At 33.3% G+C, this 17,217-nt stretch overlaps 1 protein-coding gene across 2 annotated transcripts in view; it reads right to left on the bottom strand.

Annotated features, from left to right (window-relative positions):
- The window catches only part of LOC117169511, a 42,168-nt gene that overhangs the window by 3,827 nt on the left and 21,124 nt on the right, over window positions 1-17,217 (bottom strand). For both annotated transcript variants that reach the window (XM_033355927.1, XM_033355928.1), the window contains exon 5: window positions 5,438-5,536. In XM_033355927.1, coding sequence (XP_033211818.1) covers window positions 5,438-5,536 — 99 coding nt within the window. The remainder of the gene's footprint in view (window positions 1-5,437; window positions 5,537-17,217) is intronic.

Below are 17,217 nucleotides of genomic sequence, written 5' to 3' on the forward strand. Positions count from 1 at the left end.
TAAAATCTGCATATATTCCCAGAAATTCAAAAGAATTTTATAAGATTTCCCGAAATTTCAATAATTTTAAATAAATTTTAGCGATTTCAATAAGGTATTTTAATGCATTATCTAATATCTCAAAGAATTTAATGAAACTCCAAAAATTCAGCAGATTTGATGTAATTTCTCGGAATTCTCTAACATTTTAATTAAATTTCAGTAAACTTAAAGCTTATACTGTTTTTATAATCTTAAAATTGTTTTAAATCCTTCAAAATATCTTCAAATATTTGAAAAGATTTTAAGGAATGTGTCATGGAATTTCAGCAGATTTCAGCATTTTTATGATATTTCAAAGGGCTCTAAAGCGTTTAGGGTATTTTAACAGATTTCTCGGAATTTTCGACGATTTCAATGGCTTCGAAAAATCTTACGATATTTAAAAGGATTTTAAGGAACTTTTAAGATAATAAAAAATTTTCCAGGAATATTATTCTATTTCTTTCCACCTCACATGATTTTGAGAGATGTTATAATATTCTAATCAATGTCAAATAATTTAATAATAGGGATTGAGGAATTTAAAACATTAACGGAATTTATGAAATATTTCAGATAGTTTTCACATTTTTGAAAATGTAAAGATATTTTTATGGATTTAAAATATTTTTAATGATGTTATAAATGTTTTCAATGAATTAATTCTACTTCATGAAAATTCAAAGGACTCAAAAATATTTTTATGAAATGCCAAAGAATTTATCCTTAAGCATTAAGAAGTCTACAAGATTTCAAAAGATTTTTAGCGATTTGAAAAAATTTCAGTATAATTCAAGAATTTGAAGACATTTTAAATGATTTTAAAGACTTCAGAGAATTAAAAAAAATCCAGGTAATAAAAACAAATGTCAAGGTATTTCAGTGGTTTGGAAATATTTTAGGGTATTTTAAAGGATTCCAAGACTTTCGTGAGATAAAAAATTTCAAGGGATATAAGATTTGATGGAATATTACGATATTTTATAATATTTTAATAATATTTTAGGAAAATTGTTTACGATAATTAAAGGATTTCAAAACATTTCAAAGATTCACGGGATTTTAAAGATTTTTGAGAAATGCAATAATGTTAAAGGATTTGAAAGATTCTCAAAAAGGAAACAAAATAAGAAGAGATTTTCTGAAGGAGACAAAATTTTGTTAATTTATAGTATATAGTTCGGGTATTAATGGAATTCTCGAAATTTACGGAATTCACGGAATTAAAGGAATACACGGAATTATAAAGATTCGCGAAATCTTAACAATTCAAGGTATTCACGGAATGTTCGTAATTCAAGATATTCATGAAATTCATGGAATTAACTTAAGAAGGGAATTCACAGAATTCATGATATACAGTAAGGCAAAAAATTAACAGAATTGAAGGAATTAACAGAAACCAACGAATTGGTGGAATTCACGAAATTCGACGAATTCTCGGAGTTTAATCAATTCAAGGTATTCACAGAATTTATAGAATCCGCAGAACTCAAGAAATTCACAGTAACCAAAGAATTTCGAAATTCATTGAATTCGCTGAATTTAGGGTTTTCGTAGAATTTTCAGAATTCAGGGAATTCTTGGAATTCTCTGAGTTTAGGGTTTTCGCTAGATTTAGAAAATTCACGAAATTGATGGAATGCATGTGATACAAAGATTTTAAAGAATTTATCGAATTCAAGAAATTCAAAGTATTGACGGTGTTTACGGAATTTTTAAAATTCCAGATATTCATAAAAATTATAGAATCCACGGAATTAATAAAATTCACGGAAATAATCAAATTTACGGAAGTTGTGGAATTTACCAGATACATAAAATTTGCGGAATTTTTAAGATTTCAGAGAATTTTCAGAATGAATGAATTAAAAAATTTCAGGAATTCGTGGAATTCATCGCATTCCCGAAATTCGGGGAATTCGCAGAATTTACGAATTGCACGCAATTCCTGAACTCCCGCGAATTCCGTGAATTTCATCAATTACAGGAACTCCATAAATTCCAAAAATTCCATTAATTCCGCGAATTTCGTAATTCTACGAATCCCGCGAATTCTATGAATTCCATGAATTCTGCGAAAATTCCTCATATTCAGTGAATCCCATGATTTCCGTAAATTCCTTTATATTCCGCGAACTCTAGAAATTCATTTAATTCCGGGATTTTAGAGGATTCCTCGTATTCTGTCAATTCCGTAAATTCTCCGAATTCCGTGAGTTCTGCAAATCCAGTGAATTCCGTGCTTTCTGTAAATTCCTCAAATCCCATTAATTCCGCGAATTACAAACATTTCGTAAATTCATTTATTTCCATGAAGTACATGAATTCTACGAATTCCGTAAATTTCGCAAAGCCAGTGAATTCCGTGATTTCTGTGAATTCCATGAATTCCATGAATTCTTAAATTCCTTGGATTCCTTGAGTTCCTTGAATCCCATTGAATTCTATAAATTCATATCATTAGAATTTTTTTTAATTTTACGCGATTTTATAATCGGACTGAATTTATTTGTAATTTTATTAGATTTCAAGGAAATTCCCAGAGATTGAGCAAATTTGAAGGAATTTTGACGAATATCATCATCAAAGAATTTATTTAAATGAATTAAAAAACTTGAATGATTTACAAAGATTTTTGAATATTCAAATAGGTTTCAGCAAATTTCAAGTATTTGATGAGAATTTGAATTATTTGGGAAATATTAGGATTTTAATTGTTTTTTCAAGGAGCTTGCGAAATTTCAAAGGATTTCAAAGGCTTGGAAACATTCAAGGGTATTTTAAACTTCAAAGGATTGGAAAAATTTTCTGAGATTTCGAAAGATTCAAAGGAATTTTCAGGATCTTCAAAAATGTCAAGAAATATAACCAGATTTCATTAAAATTTTAATGAATTTTATGAATGAATGAATTTGAATGAATTTCACGGAATTTGATCCGATTTCCGAGGATTTTAGGAATGTTAAAAGATTTCAAAATATTTCCATAAGGCATTTGAATGAATTTTCTAGAACCTAAAAGGGTTTCATAGAATTTCAAATATTTCCAATGACTTTATGGAATTTCACCAGATGTGTGACGTTTCATAAAATTTAAATAAAATCTCATCAAGCTGAATTAATTCTGGTGATATTGCTTGACGTTTTTTTTTATTTTCTTGAAAATTCCTTGAACTTATTTAAAATACCTCAAAATATTTTTAATCTACTGCAGTTCTTTGAAATTTATTAAAATTCGAAAAATTCGTAGGAAATGTTTTAAATATTCTAAAATCTTTCAAAGCATATGAAATATCGTTAAATGCTTTCAAAATAATTAAATCCCTAAAAATATTTGAAAACCTATTCAACTTGTAAAAATAAGTAAATTGCAAATAATTCTTCTTACTATATTGATTAAATTTTATTTAAATGTTAGAAAATCTCTTGAAACCCATAAATTTCAAAAGATCTAAAATATTTCTTGAAATCGCTTGAACTATTTGAAGTTCCGGAAAATCAGTCGAAATGCTGGAAAATTTAATAAAAAACTATTTCGAGAGCTTTCAGAATCTTTTAAAATTACAGAAATCCTGGAAAAACTTACTAACCCCATGAAATCCGATAAAATTCCTTAAAAGTATTATTAAATATTTTGAAACCTTAGAAATTTTTTTTCCATTCCTTGAAATCGTTTTAAATATGTTAAAATCTTTGAAATTGTTTAAAGTCTTGGCAAATATATTAAAATATTTGAAAATATCAAATATCTGTAAACTTCTTTGAAATCCGTTCAAATATCCCAAATCATTTTCATCCAAATACCCTTTTCATTTTTTGAGACTTCTGAAAATTTTTTGGCACTTTTTTAAGTACCCTTAAACACCTACACTTCTTTGAAATGCCTTGCAATTTTTTGAAAGTCCTGAAAATTCTTATGAATTATTTTAAATAACCTAAAACGTTTCCCATCCTTTGAAGTCACTTGAAAGTTTGTGATCATTTGGAAAATGTTTGGAAGCGTTTAAAATAACCTAAAATATATCCAATCCTTTGAAATTTTTTGAGCCTCCTGAAAATTCCTCGGAATCTTTTAAAATATCCTAAAAACTTTTAAAATTTCTGCAAATCCTTGACAGCTGTTGAAATTCTTTGCAATATTAAAATTCTCGTCAAATCAATAAAGTCCCTCGTTTCTTGTAAACAAACTCGTTTATAGTGATATTTCTTAAAACTTGTTTAGTCTTTTGTAGAGTTCTTTGAGTTTGAAGAGACCTCCTAAAATATTCCCAGTTTTTGGAATCTTTTAAAATCCCTTGAAATTTTTCAATTTCTTTTCAATTTTTCAATTCCTCAAAATCCCTTTAACCCTTTGGAACATGATTAATTTCCTTGGAATAATTGAAAATACCCGAAAATACTCCGAATCCTCTTAAATCCAATGCAATTTTTTTAATTTCCTGGAAATAGTCTTTTAAAATACCTTGAAATATCTTCAATTCTTTACAATCTCTTGAAATTTTCAAACCCCTGAAAATTTCTTAAAATCTTTTAAATTCTCTGAAATTTCTTCCAATTCTTCAAATCTACTAAACTTCTTTGGAATATTTTTAAAAGCCCTAAAATACTTCCAATACTCTGAAATGCCTTAAACTTTTTACATGTACTGAAAATAATTTTTTTTAATACCTGATAATATCTCTAATCATTTTAAATCCCTTATAATTTCGAGCCTCTGAAAATTCTTCGAAATCTCTTCAAATTCTTCAAATCTGCTATAATTATTTGGAATTTCTTGAAATTCTCTTGAAATCATTCAAAATCCCTTACTCTTTGAGATTAATTTTTGTTATGGAATCTCTTCAAAGCGCATTAAATTTCAGAACATCTAAAAATATTACTTGAAATAGCTTAAAATATTTGAAGTTCTATGAAATCCTTTATGGTACTAGAAAAGTTATTGAAGTGCTGTATTGAGAGCTTTTAAGACCTTTAAAATTACTGAAATCTGGAAAATCCTATGTACACTTATAAATTTCATTAAAATTTTTTAGAAATCCTTCTAAAAATGTTAAAATCCTCTGAGATCCGTTAATATTATAAAAAATGTTCTTCTAAATATTTTGTACACAGAATGAAAGAAAATACCAAAATACTAATCTAATTAAACATATCGGTTCACTCAGATGAGCAATTTGAATTTTTCTATAATTCTGTATAAAATTCAGAATTTTATATGAAACATGACGGCTTCATAACTCTATTACAATTTTTTATTGTAAAATTACGAAACTTTAACTTTGAATACCTGAATTTCCTATAAGTCTGCTTTGTCACAAATATCAGGCAATAGTATTGATTACCCCCCCCCCCCCATTTAAGAAATCGTCGAATTTTCCGATGCTCTCCCCTGATTTAATTTACAATATACTCACCAACTTGGGGAGAAATATGATGGCTTGGAAGTGTTTGCTGTTCTCCGGGCAGAATAAAGTTTTTGGATGGTCCAGCTTCTCCAGGTCTTTCCATTGCCTCTGTTTTTATAGGAAAAAATAAAGATTCATTAGTGCATAAATCTTTAATTTTAATTTTTTTATCATCTTCAATCATAATATATACCAAAAAAGCATGCGCATATAGATTAAAAACTTTGTAAAATCCGTTCACTTAGCGCCGCCACCAAAGCAAAATGAAAAATGGAAAACGCCATGTTTTTCTGCATTATTTTATAATTTTAGATTTGCTTATGAACGACTAGGGAAGATTTTTTCGCTTTATTTTCTCTACGATGAGATATAATTCGTGCAACCAAAAACTACCCCTAAGTCGTAGACACCTACCCCTCGTAATCAAAGACATTTTAAAAGTGTAAAACGAAACTTAAACAACGTAAAGATGTTTCAGAACTTTAGATTATTTACTTAACTCTCGAAAATTTATTCCTGTTATAATTTCCCCTAGAAAATTCCCTTTCACGTAAATTTATGTAGCACAAGTTACATAAATTTATATAAAAACGTATCAAAAATAATGATATTCAGCAGACAATGATAGCGGATAATTTTGCTCTTTTTTCTCTCCGACAAAGCATAATACGTATCATATAAAATTACTCCCAAGTATACCTACCTCTCGTGGTAAAAAATATTTGAAAAGTGGGAAAACCACATTAAACCATGTAAAGATGATTTAGAAGTCCAAATTAATTACTTGACAATTACAAATTTCCCTCTCATTAAAATTTTTCAAACAAAAACTACCCCTTCACTTGAATGTGTTCAGCGGAATGATAATACGTGCCCCAAAAAACCACCCCTGAGTCATACATACCTGCCTTTTGTGATACCTCTCGTGATAATTATACAATTTCCGCTGCATACATTCACGTGGAAGAGTACTTTTTAGCGAAATTTGAATGAGGGGAAATAATCAGGTTTCAAGTCATTAATTTGGACTTCTAAATCACCTTTACATTGTTTGAGGTCGTTTTTACACTATTAAAACATTTTTTAACACGGACGGAAGGTATGTATGACTTAGGGGTAGTTTATGGGGCGCATATGTGTCGTCGAAGAGCAGCAAAAGAGCAAAGAATATCCCCCCAAGAATGTTTGCTGAATTATAATATGTGTGATACCTTCCGAGTGAAAAAAGTTTACATGGCTCAAGCATGGCAAGACACTTGGAAATATCTGCCTAAAACATGGTTCACGGCTGAATGGCAGCATGGCGCAAGCCTTGCTCCTGTCCGTTTCCTATGCTTAGGATACGCTAAACACGAATGAATATTCTTAAGAACATGTAAGTGTCACAGAAAATTAGCCTGCGTTAAAAATGAAAATATTAGTATTGCCAAAAGCCGACACGTCTCTGAATGGTAAGTTCGCCACCGGGGTGGACTGCTTCGCGCACTAGGTAGTGTAGCACATATTCTATGAGAACTTTTTAAGAATTTAAATTGTGCCAATTGCCAAAATAGCTACCATTAGTTAGTCAACGGTCCGAGTGAATCTAGTCGCGCACTAGGTAGGTCAGCACGTATTCTACAAGAATTTTTTCAAAATTTATATTGTTCAAACAGCCAAAATTACTAAAAATTGTGAGTCGATGATCCAGGTGCACCAGATCGAGCACCAGGTGGCATAATATGTATTCTACGAGAACTTTTAAAATAATTTAAATTTTGTCATTAATGAAAACAATTGAAAATGGTCAGTCGACGACTAGGGTGCACCCGGGTCGTCGACTAACTATTCGGAACTGTTTTCATTATTCACAAAATTAAAATATTTCAAAACTTCTCGCAGAATACGTATTAAACTACCTTGTGCTCGACCCGGTTCATCCGGACCGTTGACACACAATTTTAAGTAATTTTGTCTATTGGAGCAAACTAAATTTTAAAAAAGTTCTCCCAGAATACGCACTAAGATACCTGAAGCATGACCCGGTGCACCCGGGTTATCGACTCACCATTTGGAATTGTTTAATTATTCACAAAATATAAAATTTTAAAAAGTTCTCGTAGAATACGTAATTAACTACCCGCTGCTCGACTTGGTGCACCCGGATAATCGACTTGCAATTTCTATTAATTTTGCCTGTTGAAACAATCTAAATTTTGAAAAAGTTCTCGTAGAATACGTGCTAAGCTACCTGGGGCGCAATCTGGTTCATCCGCGTCGTCGCCTGACCATTTGGAATTGTTTTCATTATTCACAAAATTTAAATTTTTAAAAAGTTGTCGTAGAATACGTATTATACTACCTAGTGCTCAATCTGGTGCATCTGGATCGTCGACTCCCTAATAGTAGTTATTTTGACAATTAGCACAATTTAAATGTTTTCAAAGTTCTCGTAGAATACGTGCTAAACTACCTGGTGTGCGACCCAGTGCACCTGGGTAGTGAACTTACCATTTAGAGACGTGTCGGCTTTTGGCAAAACTAATATTTTCATGTTCAACGCAGGCTAATTTTCTGTGACACATACATGTTCTTAAGAATATTCATTAATGTTTAGCGTGTCCTAATCATGGGAAACTGACAGGAGCAAGGCTTGCGCCATGCTGCTATTCAGCCGTGACCCATGCTTTAGCCAGATATTTCCGAGTATCTTGCCATGCTTGAGCCATGCGAACTTTTTTCACGCGGGTTTTCACATAATTATACAAGTTTCTTTGCATACATTCACGTGTAAGGGTTGTTTTTTTGCGAAAATTATAATAAGGGAAAATTTTCCAGTTTTAAGTAATTAATTTGGACTTCTAAATCACCTTTACATTTTTAAGGTCATTTTTACACTTTTACAACATTTTTGATCACGGATGGTAGGTATGTATGACTTAGGGGTAGTTTTTGGGGGACATATTATGGGTCGTCGGAGAGGAAAAAAAAGCATCCCCTGACAATGTTAGATATTTAAAAATTGGATACTGTTCCGTCGGAACAATTATAGTATACTTATGTTTATGCGATTCATCGAAAAGCAAAAATTTATTTTACGTTACTTTTGGAACAATATTTAGGAACAGCTGTCTTTAACATCCTAACTTCTAAATTGTGTATGTAAGTGTTTACTAGAAGCAAAAATTCATAAAGTTTCTATTTTATGTCTTTATTGCAATAAGCTGCCTAAACCGTCTGAAGGCACGATCGCCGATCGCTGAAAAAACTTTCCTGTCATTAGACGTTATTTTCAAGGTTCTTAAATCGTTAGCCTGCCTGTCTGTACTTACGCATCTGTCAACCATGTGACAAAGGGCCTCTAGACCCTTGAGTTTCAATTTCGGGGGTTTTTCGCTTAGGGTTTTCCACTTCGTCGATTTCCGTCAAGAATTGGAAGTGAACCGGTCACTCTAAGAGATCGAGATCGTGTCATCTCCAAAACTGAAACCGTCAACTAGTCTCTAATGAGCATCTGACCTATGCAGTTCCTTGCATAGGCAGCCTAACAAATTTTTTTCCAGTAGCAAACAATTCTAATATAAATCCTGCATTTCATATACAGTGTTTTGTACTATTAATATACATAGCATAAGTTGCATTTTGTTTTTGTAACAGTTTTTTTACAAAACACCCAATTACATCTAGTTCCCTATGAAATTACCAACCTACAAAAAGAACATTTTGGTCCTTCGCGAGTCGCGGATGTTTTGCATTGTAAACGCGCTTCAAATAAAATCGTGCCAGTTCGGTAAAAATGTGAAACATTGCTTTTGTGAACTAAATGAATGTTAAAAACTGAGTGAACTTCTCAAGATCTGAGTACGTGAAGCTAGCAATTCCAAAACTAGCGTGAATGTGAATACTTGTGATTTTAAAACTAGTGGCCTTAAATTAATGAATCTTGAAACTCATACTTCATTTCAAAACTGGTGATTCTAAATACTAGTGATTTTAAAACTAGTGACTTTTAATCAATGACGTTTGGACTTTGTGCTAGTGATTTCAAAGCTAGTGACTTTAAATAGTGAATTCCGTTTCTGTGAGTTTTAGAGAAATAATTTAAAGAACATTTTTAACAAAAGCAAACCAGCACCACAACTGAGGAGGATTTCTAGCACTACATTTGTCAATACTACATCTGTGGTCAATGCTACATCTACGAGAAAACAAGAGTTTCCAACTGAGTTCAGACGTCCTTCCTACTTTCAGAGAAGGAACTTCTACTGAAAATCAACTATTCTAAAGGAAATACAAGATAATACAGATTTATATTCGTTCGATTTAGAAGGGCGACTTTCAAGACACAATGAACTGTGGCAATCCTCTGACGAAGTTCAAACGTGAATCGAAGAATTGCAACCGAATAAAGACGTCTCAGTACACGAGTCAGAACGGTTGGAATTCGAGGATCGATTCTACGAGATAAGTGGCACTGCAAAAAAATACATTCAAAAACTGTCCTCTTTGTCAGGAAGCGGTTCCTCACAATCTACTTACAGTAATCATTCTAGTTTGATTCAAAATTCGCTTACAACGAATCTAGATCCGGGTTAAATTCCCAATCAAAATTCGTCTCATTTTCAATTACCAAAACTTCAAACTCCTATCTTTTATGGTACGTTTGATACGTGGATCGAGTTCTATGATTAATTTAAGGCTATGTGCCATGACAAATTTATGTATCTCAAAGCATGCGTACAGGGTGACGCAAAAGAAGTAATTAATTCACTTGAAATAACTGCCGCGAATGATCCAATAGCGTGGGACCTTTTAATAAAACGATACGATAATCGAAAATTTATTGTTGATAGTCATATCAAGTCTTCATTTAAAATTCATAAAGTTTCAAAGGAATTCTCAGTTCGCGCGCTATTGGATAATGTTCAAAAGCGCGTTAGAGCTCTTAAAGCGTTAAGTCAGCCTGTAGATCAATGGGATAGCTTGCTTATTTTTATAGTAAACGAAAAATTGAACGATTATACTCGAGAAAAGTGGGAGGAGCGTGTAGGTACTTCAGATATGCCCACTATGAAAGATATGACGTCCTTTCTAGAACATAGGGCGCTTATTGAATCTACTCAATCTTCTCAGAAACCTACTCAGTCCCATAAAAATACACCAAAAAACGTCACACACTCGCGATTCAATTTTAAGCCATCACAATCATGCCTGTCCGCGACGATTTCAAAGGATGCAACCGTTAAGCTTAAGTGCTTACTTTGCTCAGAGGAGCACCTACTTTACTCGTGTAAAACGTTCTCGAAGATGTCAGCAGCAGATAGATATGATTTTGTAAAAAAGGCATCTATCTGCCACAATTGTTTTAGCCCTCATCATAGTACCCGTGAATGTCGCAAAGGTCCTTGTCGCATATGTAAAAAACGACATGATTCTCTTTTACATTTTCCTAAAAAGACCCCAGAGCAGGACGTTTCTTCACCTGTAAACTCTTCTACCACTTTGGTCAGCATTCATGCACAATTACCATCGCAAGTAATTCTTGGAACGGCATTAGTCGAAATTTTAGGCAATAAAGGTCAATATCATCCGTGCCGCGCTCTTCTCGATAGTTGTTCTTAGTGCAATTTAATTACCGATAAATTTGCTTCCGCTCTCGGTCTCAAGAAAAATCGTCTTGACATGCAACTCAGAGGAGTAGACAACTTAAAAACGAATGTCAAATATACTACATCTACTAACATCAAATCACGCGTAAATTATCTTAATTTAAAAATGTCATTTCTCGTCTTCAATGAAATTTCTAGTAGAATGCCGTCCATTACACTTAATCGAAAGCTATTTAAGATTCCTGTAAACATCTCGTTAGGCGATCCTCAATTTTACCGACCTGTAGACGTAGATATTTTAATAGGGGCTTAATTTTATTACGTGCTTTTAGGGACAGGAATAATTCGTTTCCCAGGTCAATCAGCCGTTTTGCAAGAAACCGATTTAGGTTTAATTATTGCCGGACGTTACATCCAACCTCGTACTGCCCCGATAGGTCCGATGCAAGCTTCTTGCAATCTTATTAAATTCAAAGATTTACCAATTTTGTGGGAACTAGAACCAGAAAATCCAAATAAAATTCTTTCTCGGGAAGAAAAGGAGTGTAAATCGCATTATGTGAAAAATACTACGCGGGGCGATAGTAACCGCTACGTAGTCAAACTGCCCTTTAACAATAAGAAAGATTCGCTTGGTGATTCTCGCAATAGAGCTTTTCAAAGATTCTATGCGCTAGAATGTGAATTCTAGAAAAACCCTTCTTTTAAATCTCAATACACAGAATAGATGCAAGGCTACCTCACTGAAAATCGTATGTCATTAATTCCCAGTCATTTAGTTTCAAATAAGGGCTATTTTCTCCCGCATCACGCTGTAGTGAAGGAAAGTAGTCTTACTACAAAAACTAGAGTCATATTTGACGGATCTGTCAAAATTTCGACTGGTATCTCTTTAAACGATACTCTCATGGTTAGTCCTACTATACAAGAGGATCTGTTTTCCATTCTTGCTCGATTTAGAACATTCTTGTATCCATGACAGCAGACATACAACAAATGTACAGGCAAATTCGTATAGCACAAGACGACAGTCTTTTTCTGAAAATCTTGTGGCGGCCAGACCCTTCCAAACCTATCAAAATGTATTCATTGAATAGGGTTACCTTCGGAACAGCTTGCGCACCATTTCTTGCAATTCGTACACTACACAAACTCGCGGATGACGAACGCGAACCGCATCCCATTGCGTCGGCTATTTTCAAACGCGACTTCTATGTGGATGACCTCTTAACAGGCGCGCATAGACTTCAAGAGGCTCTCGAACTTCGAAACGATTTAAGTACTCTTTTAAATAAAGGCAGTTTCAATCTGCGAAAATGGGCATTAAATCGTCCCACTTCATGCAATGATTTGTCGGATGAAACCACAATTACGTACCGATCCCTCGACCCAACAGAAACAATAAAAACATTAGGCATAAACTGGAATGCGAAAACCGATTCCATTTTATTTACTGTTAATCTGCCAAGTTCGAACGATACAATAACAAAGCGAGTGATTTTATCTCAAACTGCTAAATTATTCGACCCATTAGGCTTACTAGGGCCCGTAGTTTTGTCCACAAAAATTATGATCCAACAGCTTTGGAAATGCAAACTCACATGGGACACACCTGTTCCAGTTGAGGTTCAAAAGGCTTGGATCCAATACCGAAACGAATTGCCGTTGTTAAATGATCTCAGGTTTGATCGTTGTATCATGATTTCAAATTCGACTGAGATTCAGCTACATGGGTTTTGCGATGCTAGTGAGAAGGCCTATGGCGCTTGCCTCTATTTGAGATCATCGGGCACTCAAGGCAATCATCATTGTGCTCTTATTTGTTCTAAGTCACGAGTTTCTCCCTTAAAAACTACGTCATCGCCAAGATTGGAATTGTGTGCACCTCTTTTATTGGCGAAACTATACAGCGCCACTGTAAAATCTTTGCAATTGCAATTTTCAAGAATCTATTTTTGGTCTGATTCCACAATTGCGGTTAAATACGCCTCCACATACACTTAAAACGTTTGAAGCCAATCGGGTAGCCGAAATACAAGAAAAAACCGAAGGTCATGAGTGGCGACACGTACCCACTCATGACAATCCTGCTAACTTGATCTCTCTTGGCCAAGGACCTCAGGAGTTTTTAAATAATAAGTTTTGGTTCCACGGTCCTAACTGGCTCAGCAAAAAAGATGATGTGTGGCCTCAATTAAACATAAAAAATCATGAAAGATCGGAAGTCCGCAAAAGTCCACCAATGACGTCATTAAAAATCACACTAATAGGAACAAATATCTTGGAAAGGGTCAGTAGCTTTAAAAAACTGCAATCCAAAATCGCGTACTGTTTTCGATTTTTCAATAATCTCAAAAACAAGGCTAAATTAACTAGAAAATAAATCAGGTAGACTTTCACAAACGGAACTTGATGCGGCATCACAGGCGATTATTAAATTAAATCAAGCCGAAGCGTTTCCGAAAGAATTGCGTGCTTTATCGCGTAATCAATGTGTAGATCTAAAGAGTCCTCTTGTTCGATTAAACCCATTTTTAGATCACATTGTTTTAAGAGTGGGGGGTAGACTCGTTCACTCAAATATTCCTGATTCGAAAAAGCACCCAATCGTTCTTCCAAGAAATCATAATATCACGACAATAATCATTCGCGATGAACACATAAGACGTTTTCATGCCGGGCATCACGCAACTCTATACGGAGTTCGTGAAACGTATTGGCCCGTTGATGATCGTATTATGACGAGAAACATCATTAGACAATACGTAACATGCTTTCGCGCAAAACCTCGTGAGACGAATTATTTGATGGGAAATTCACCCAAAGATCGCGTTTCTTTTACAAGACACTTTGAGCATATGGGAGTAGATTATTGTGGACCGTTTTTTGTTAAAGAACATCGCCACAGAAATCGTACCAAGGTAAAAACGTATGTCTCGATTTTCGTCTGCTTAGCGACAAAGGCAGTGCACTTAGAAATCGCAAGTGATTTAACGACAGAGGCCTTTATTGCTTGTCTGTCTCGTTTTTCCTCTCGCAGAGGTTTGCCCAGTTAAATTTCGTCTGACAATGCTACCAATTTTGTTGGGGCAAATAATGAATTGAGGAATCTCTGTAAAGAAATCGAGTCACTAGAACAAAATGAAGGGGTACAAAACTACTTGACTAAAAAGGGAATAACATGGAATTTTATACCGCCTAGAGATCTACACTTCGGTGGTCTTTGGGAAGCCTCAGTAAAATCCTTTAAACTTCATTTTACACGGGTAACTGGTAACTCATTGCTGACATACGATCAACTTCACACGTATGTCACTGAAATTAAAGCGATACTCAACTCTCGCCCTCTTACTCCATTGTCTCCTGATCCCAATGATTTCCTCCTTATAACCCCGGGTCACTTCCTAATCGGTAAATCCATGATTAGCTTTCCTAGCAGAGATTTGCACAACATTTCAGCCAATCATTTAAATTGTTGGCAACTTGCACAGCAGATGAGGCAACATTTTTGGGACCGCTTGTACAAGGAGTACCTTAATGAGTTAATTTTAAGAAGTAAATGGCATGCTACAAGCGACCAGAGCATCATTAAACTTGGAACGCTCGTGGTTATTAAAGAAGAAAATTTGCCACCTATGAGGAATTGGGTCGCATCACTGAAACGCATCCAGGAAAAGATGGAGTTATACGCTCTGTCACCTTACGAAGTGTCTCCGGAATCTACAAACGATTCTTAAAGTCTGTTTATCCTTTGCCAATTGACATCTTAAGAATTTCGAGTTTCTTACAATCATCAGAATGTCAATAAGTATCATTGGATATCTTCAAACATCGGTTTCCTTTCACTTTGTTATTTTCAGCAATAGGCTTCTATTTTACTTTTCTAGTTTATTTAGTCTTATACAGTCAACGTCACCGTGTTTGAATTATATTAACAGAAATGTTATAAAACTAGTCTTAAGTTCATGGTTAAGAGGTATTTTGTATTCACCGAAATGTCTAATTGTCATCATTGAAATATTTAACATAGGATGTGATTAGTTTTATGAGGTCACAATGTAAATGTATTATCAATTAGGCACCGTCTCATTTACAATTTATTCTACCAACGTTGTAATATTCTATTTTATTGAACGTAGATAGTTCAAGTGGGCGGGCATGTTCCGCCGGAACAATTATATTATACTTATTTTTATGCGATTCGTCGAAAGGCAAAAATTTATTTTACGTTACTTTGGGAACAATATTTAGGAACAGCTGTCTTTAACATCCTAACTTCTAAATTGTGTATGTAAGTGTTAACTAGAAGCAAAAATTCCTAAAGTTTCTATTTTATGTCTTTATTGCAATAAGCTGTCTATACCGTCTGAAGGCACGCTCGTCGATCGCTGAAAAAACTTTCCTGTCATTAGACGTTATTTTCAAGGTTCTCAAATCGTTAGCCTGCCTGTCTTTACTTACGCATCTGTCAACCATGTGACCAAGGGCCTCTAGACCCTTGAGTTTAAAATTTGGGAGTTTTTCCCTTAGGATTTTCCACGTCGTCGATTTCCGTCAAGAATCGGAAGTGAACCTGTCACTCTAAGAGATCGAGATCGTGTCATCTTCAAAACCGAAACCGTCAACTAGTCTCTAATGAGCATCTGACCTATGCAGTTCGTTGCAGAGGCAGCCTAACTAATTGTTTTCCAGTAGCAAATAATTCTAATATAAATCCTCCATTCCATATACAGTGTTTTGTACTATTAATAAACATAGGATAAGTTGTATTTTGTTTTTGTAACCGTTTTTTTACAAAACACCCAATTATATCTAGTTCCCTATGAAATTACCAACCTACAAAAAGAACAGATACAGATATGTAACTTTTTCAAATTTTTGCAATCTTATTATATCTGAGATATATAACTTAAAAATATTTTCGTCAGATTTCATATCAGCGAACACAAAACTCACTTATACCAATTTTTATATAAATGTGTAAAGACATTTAGCCACTATGTTGAATCTACAATTATTAAATCTTAAATTTTGACTTTAAACGCGGAGTCAGTAACTCAAAAATTCTTGCCCCCGTTCTACCGACTTTTATATAAATCCGATAATTCATTGAATTTTTGGACTTTGAAGGTTTTCCTGATTCACTGTGAGCTCCTAATCAGGCTTTTTTTCTAGAGCGTGAAATATATTAAATCCTTGCACATGTAGGTTAGATATTTAAAAGCTTTGAGTGAGATGTGTGTAGTTTGGAGGGTTCAATAGTAAAAATTAGGTTATATCATTTTAAACCAGAGTAAAAAAATACTATTTATCCGGAAAATATACTAAAAGAGGGTTTTCTTTTCTTGATAGATTATTAATTTCAGCAAGTTACCCAACGATATATTTTAAAATAATCCTATTTGGAAATTAGGCCCTCTGAAAAATTGTTTATATATTGAAAGCCTATCAAGTCGCCCAACAATTGTTCAGGATTTTTTATTTGCTTTATTTAGTTTATTGGTTTTATTAATTGTAATTTTTTTATTTTATGACTGAAATAAAATCAATAGAATTAATAAACCCAATGATATAAATAAAACCAAAGAAATCAATAAGATCGAACGCCAGCGTTACACAAAAATGCATTCAGAAACTTACAATTTATGAAAAAAATGTAAGCACTAGCTACTTTCTACATTTAAAAAATTGTACATATGATAAATTTGGCAATGTGAAAAATTGCGCAAGTTAGACATTGAAAATGACTTTGTAAGAAGTCCAGTTAAAAATTCAGACTGGGTAAATTTATAAATTTACATACATACAATCATAAATTGGTTTATCTATAAAATTGGTGCATTTGCAGATGCTATCTGCAAAAAGTATTTAAACATTTTGTGGGAAACTGTATTCACATTTTTTATTTTTATTTGCCGAATGAAAACTGCCTTATCTTTGGCTGATTCTCATTCTTTTCGGTGTTGCGAAAAACAATTTTTCTAAGCTAATTTAAAGGTTTTATCTTTAAACTATAATCCAAAATTTATTAAATTAAATTTCAAAAAATTAGTTGAAATCTTTTTTATTAAAAGAAATGTTTAAAAAATCCCTTTTTTGTATCTTGTGTATATTTTTCACTATACTATTACTCCTATGTAAAAATTCAAATGCATTCTTTTACATTTCAGTTTTATATTAATATTTTACATAAATATAATA

This window comes from Belonocnema kinseyi, chromosome 3, assembly GCF_010883055.1.
Source record: "Belonocnema kinseyi isolate 2016_QV_RU_SX_M_011 chromosome 3, B_treatae_v1, whole genome shotgun sequence".
Taxonomy (NCBI): Eukaryota; Metazoa; Arthropoda; class Insecta; order Hymenoptera; family Cynipidae; genus Belonocnema; species Belonocnema kinseyi.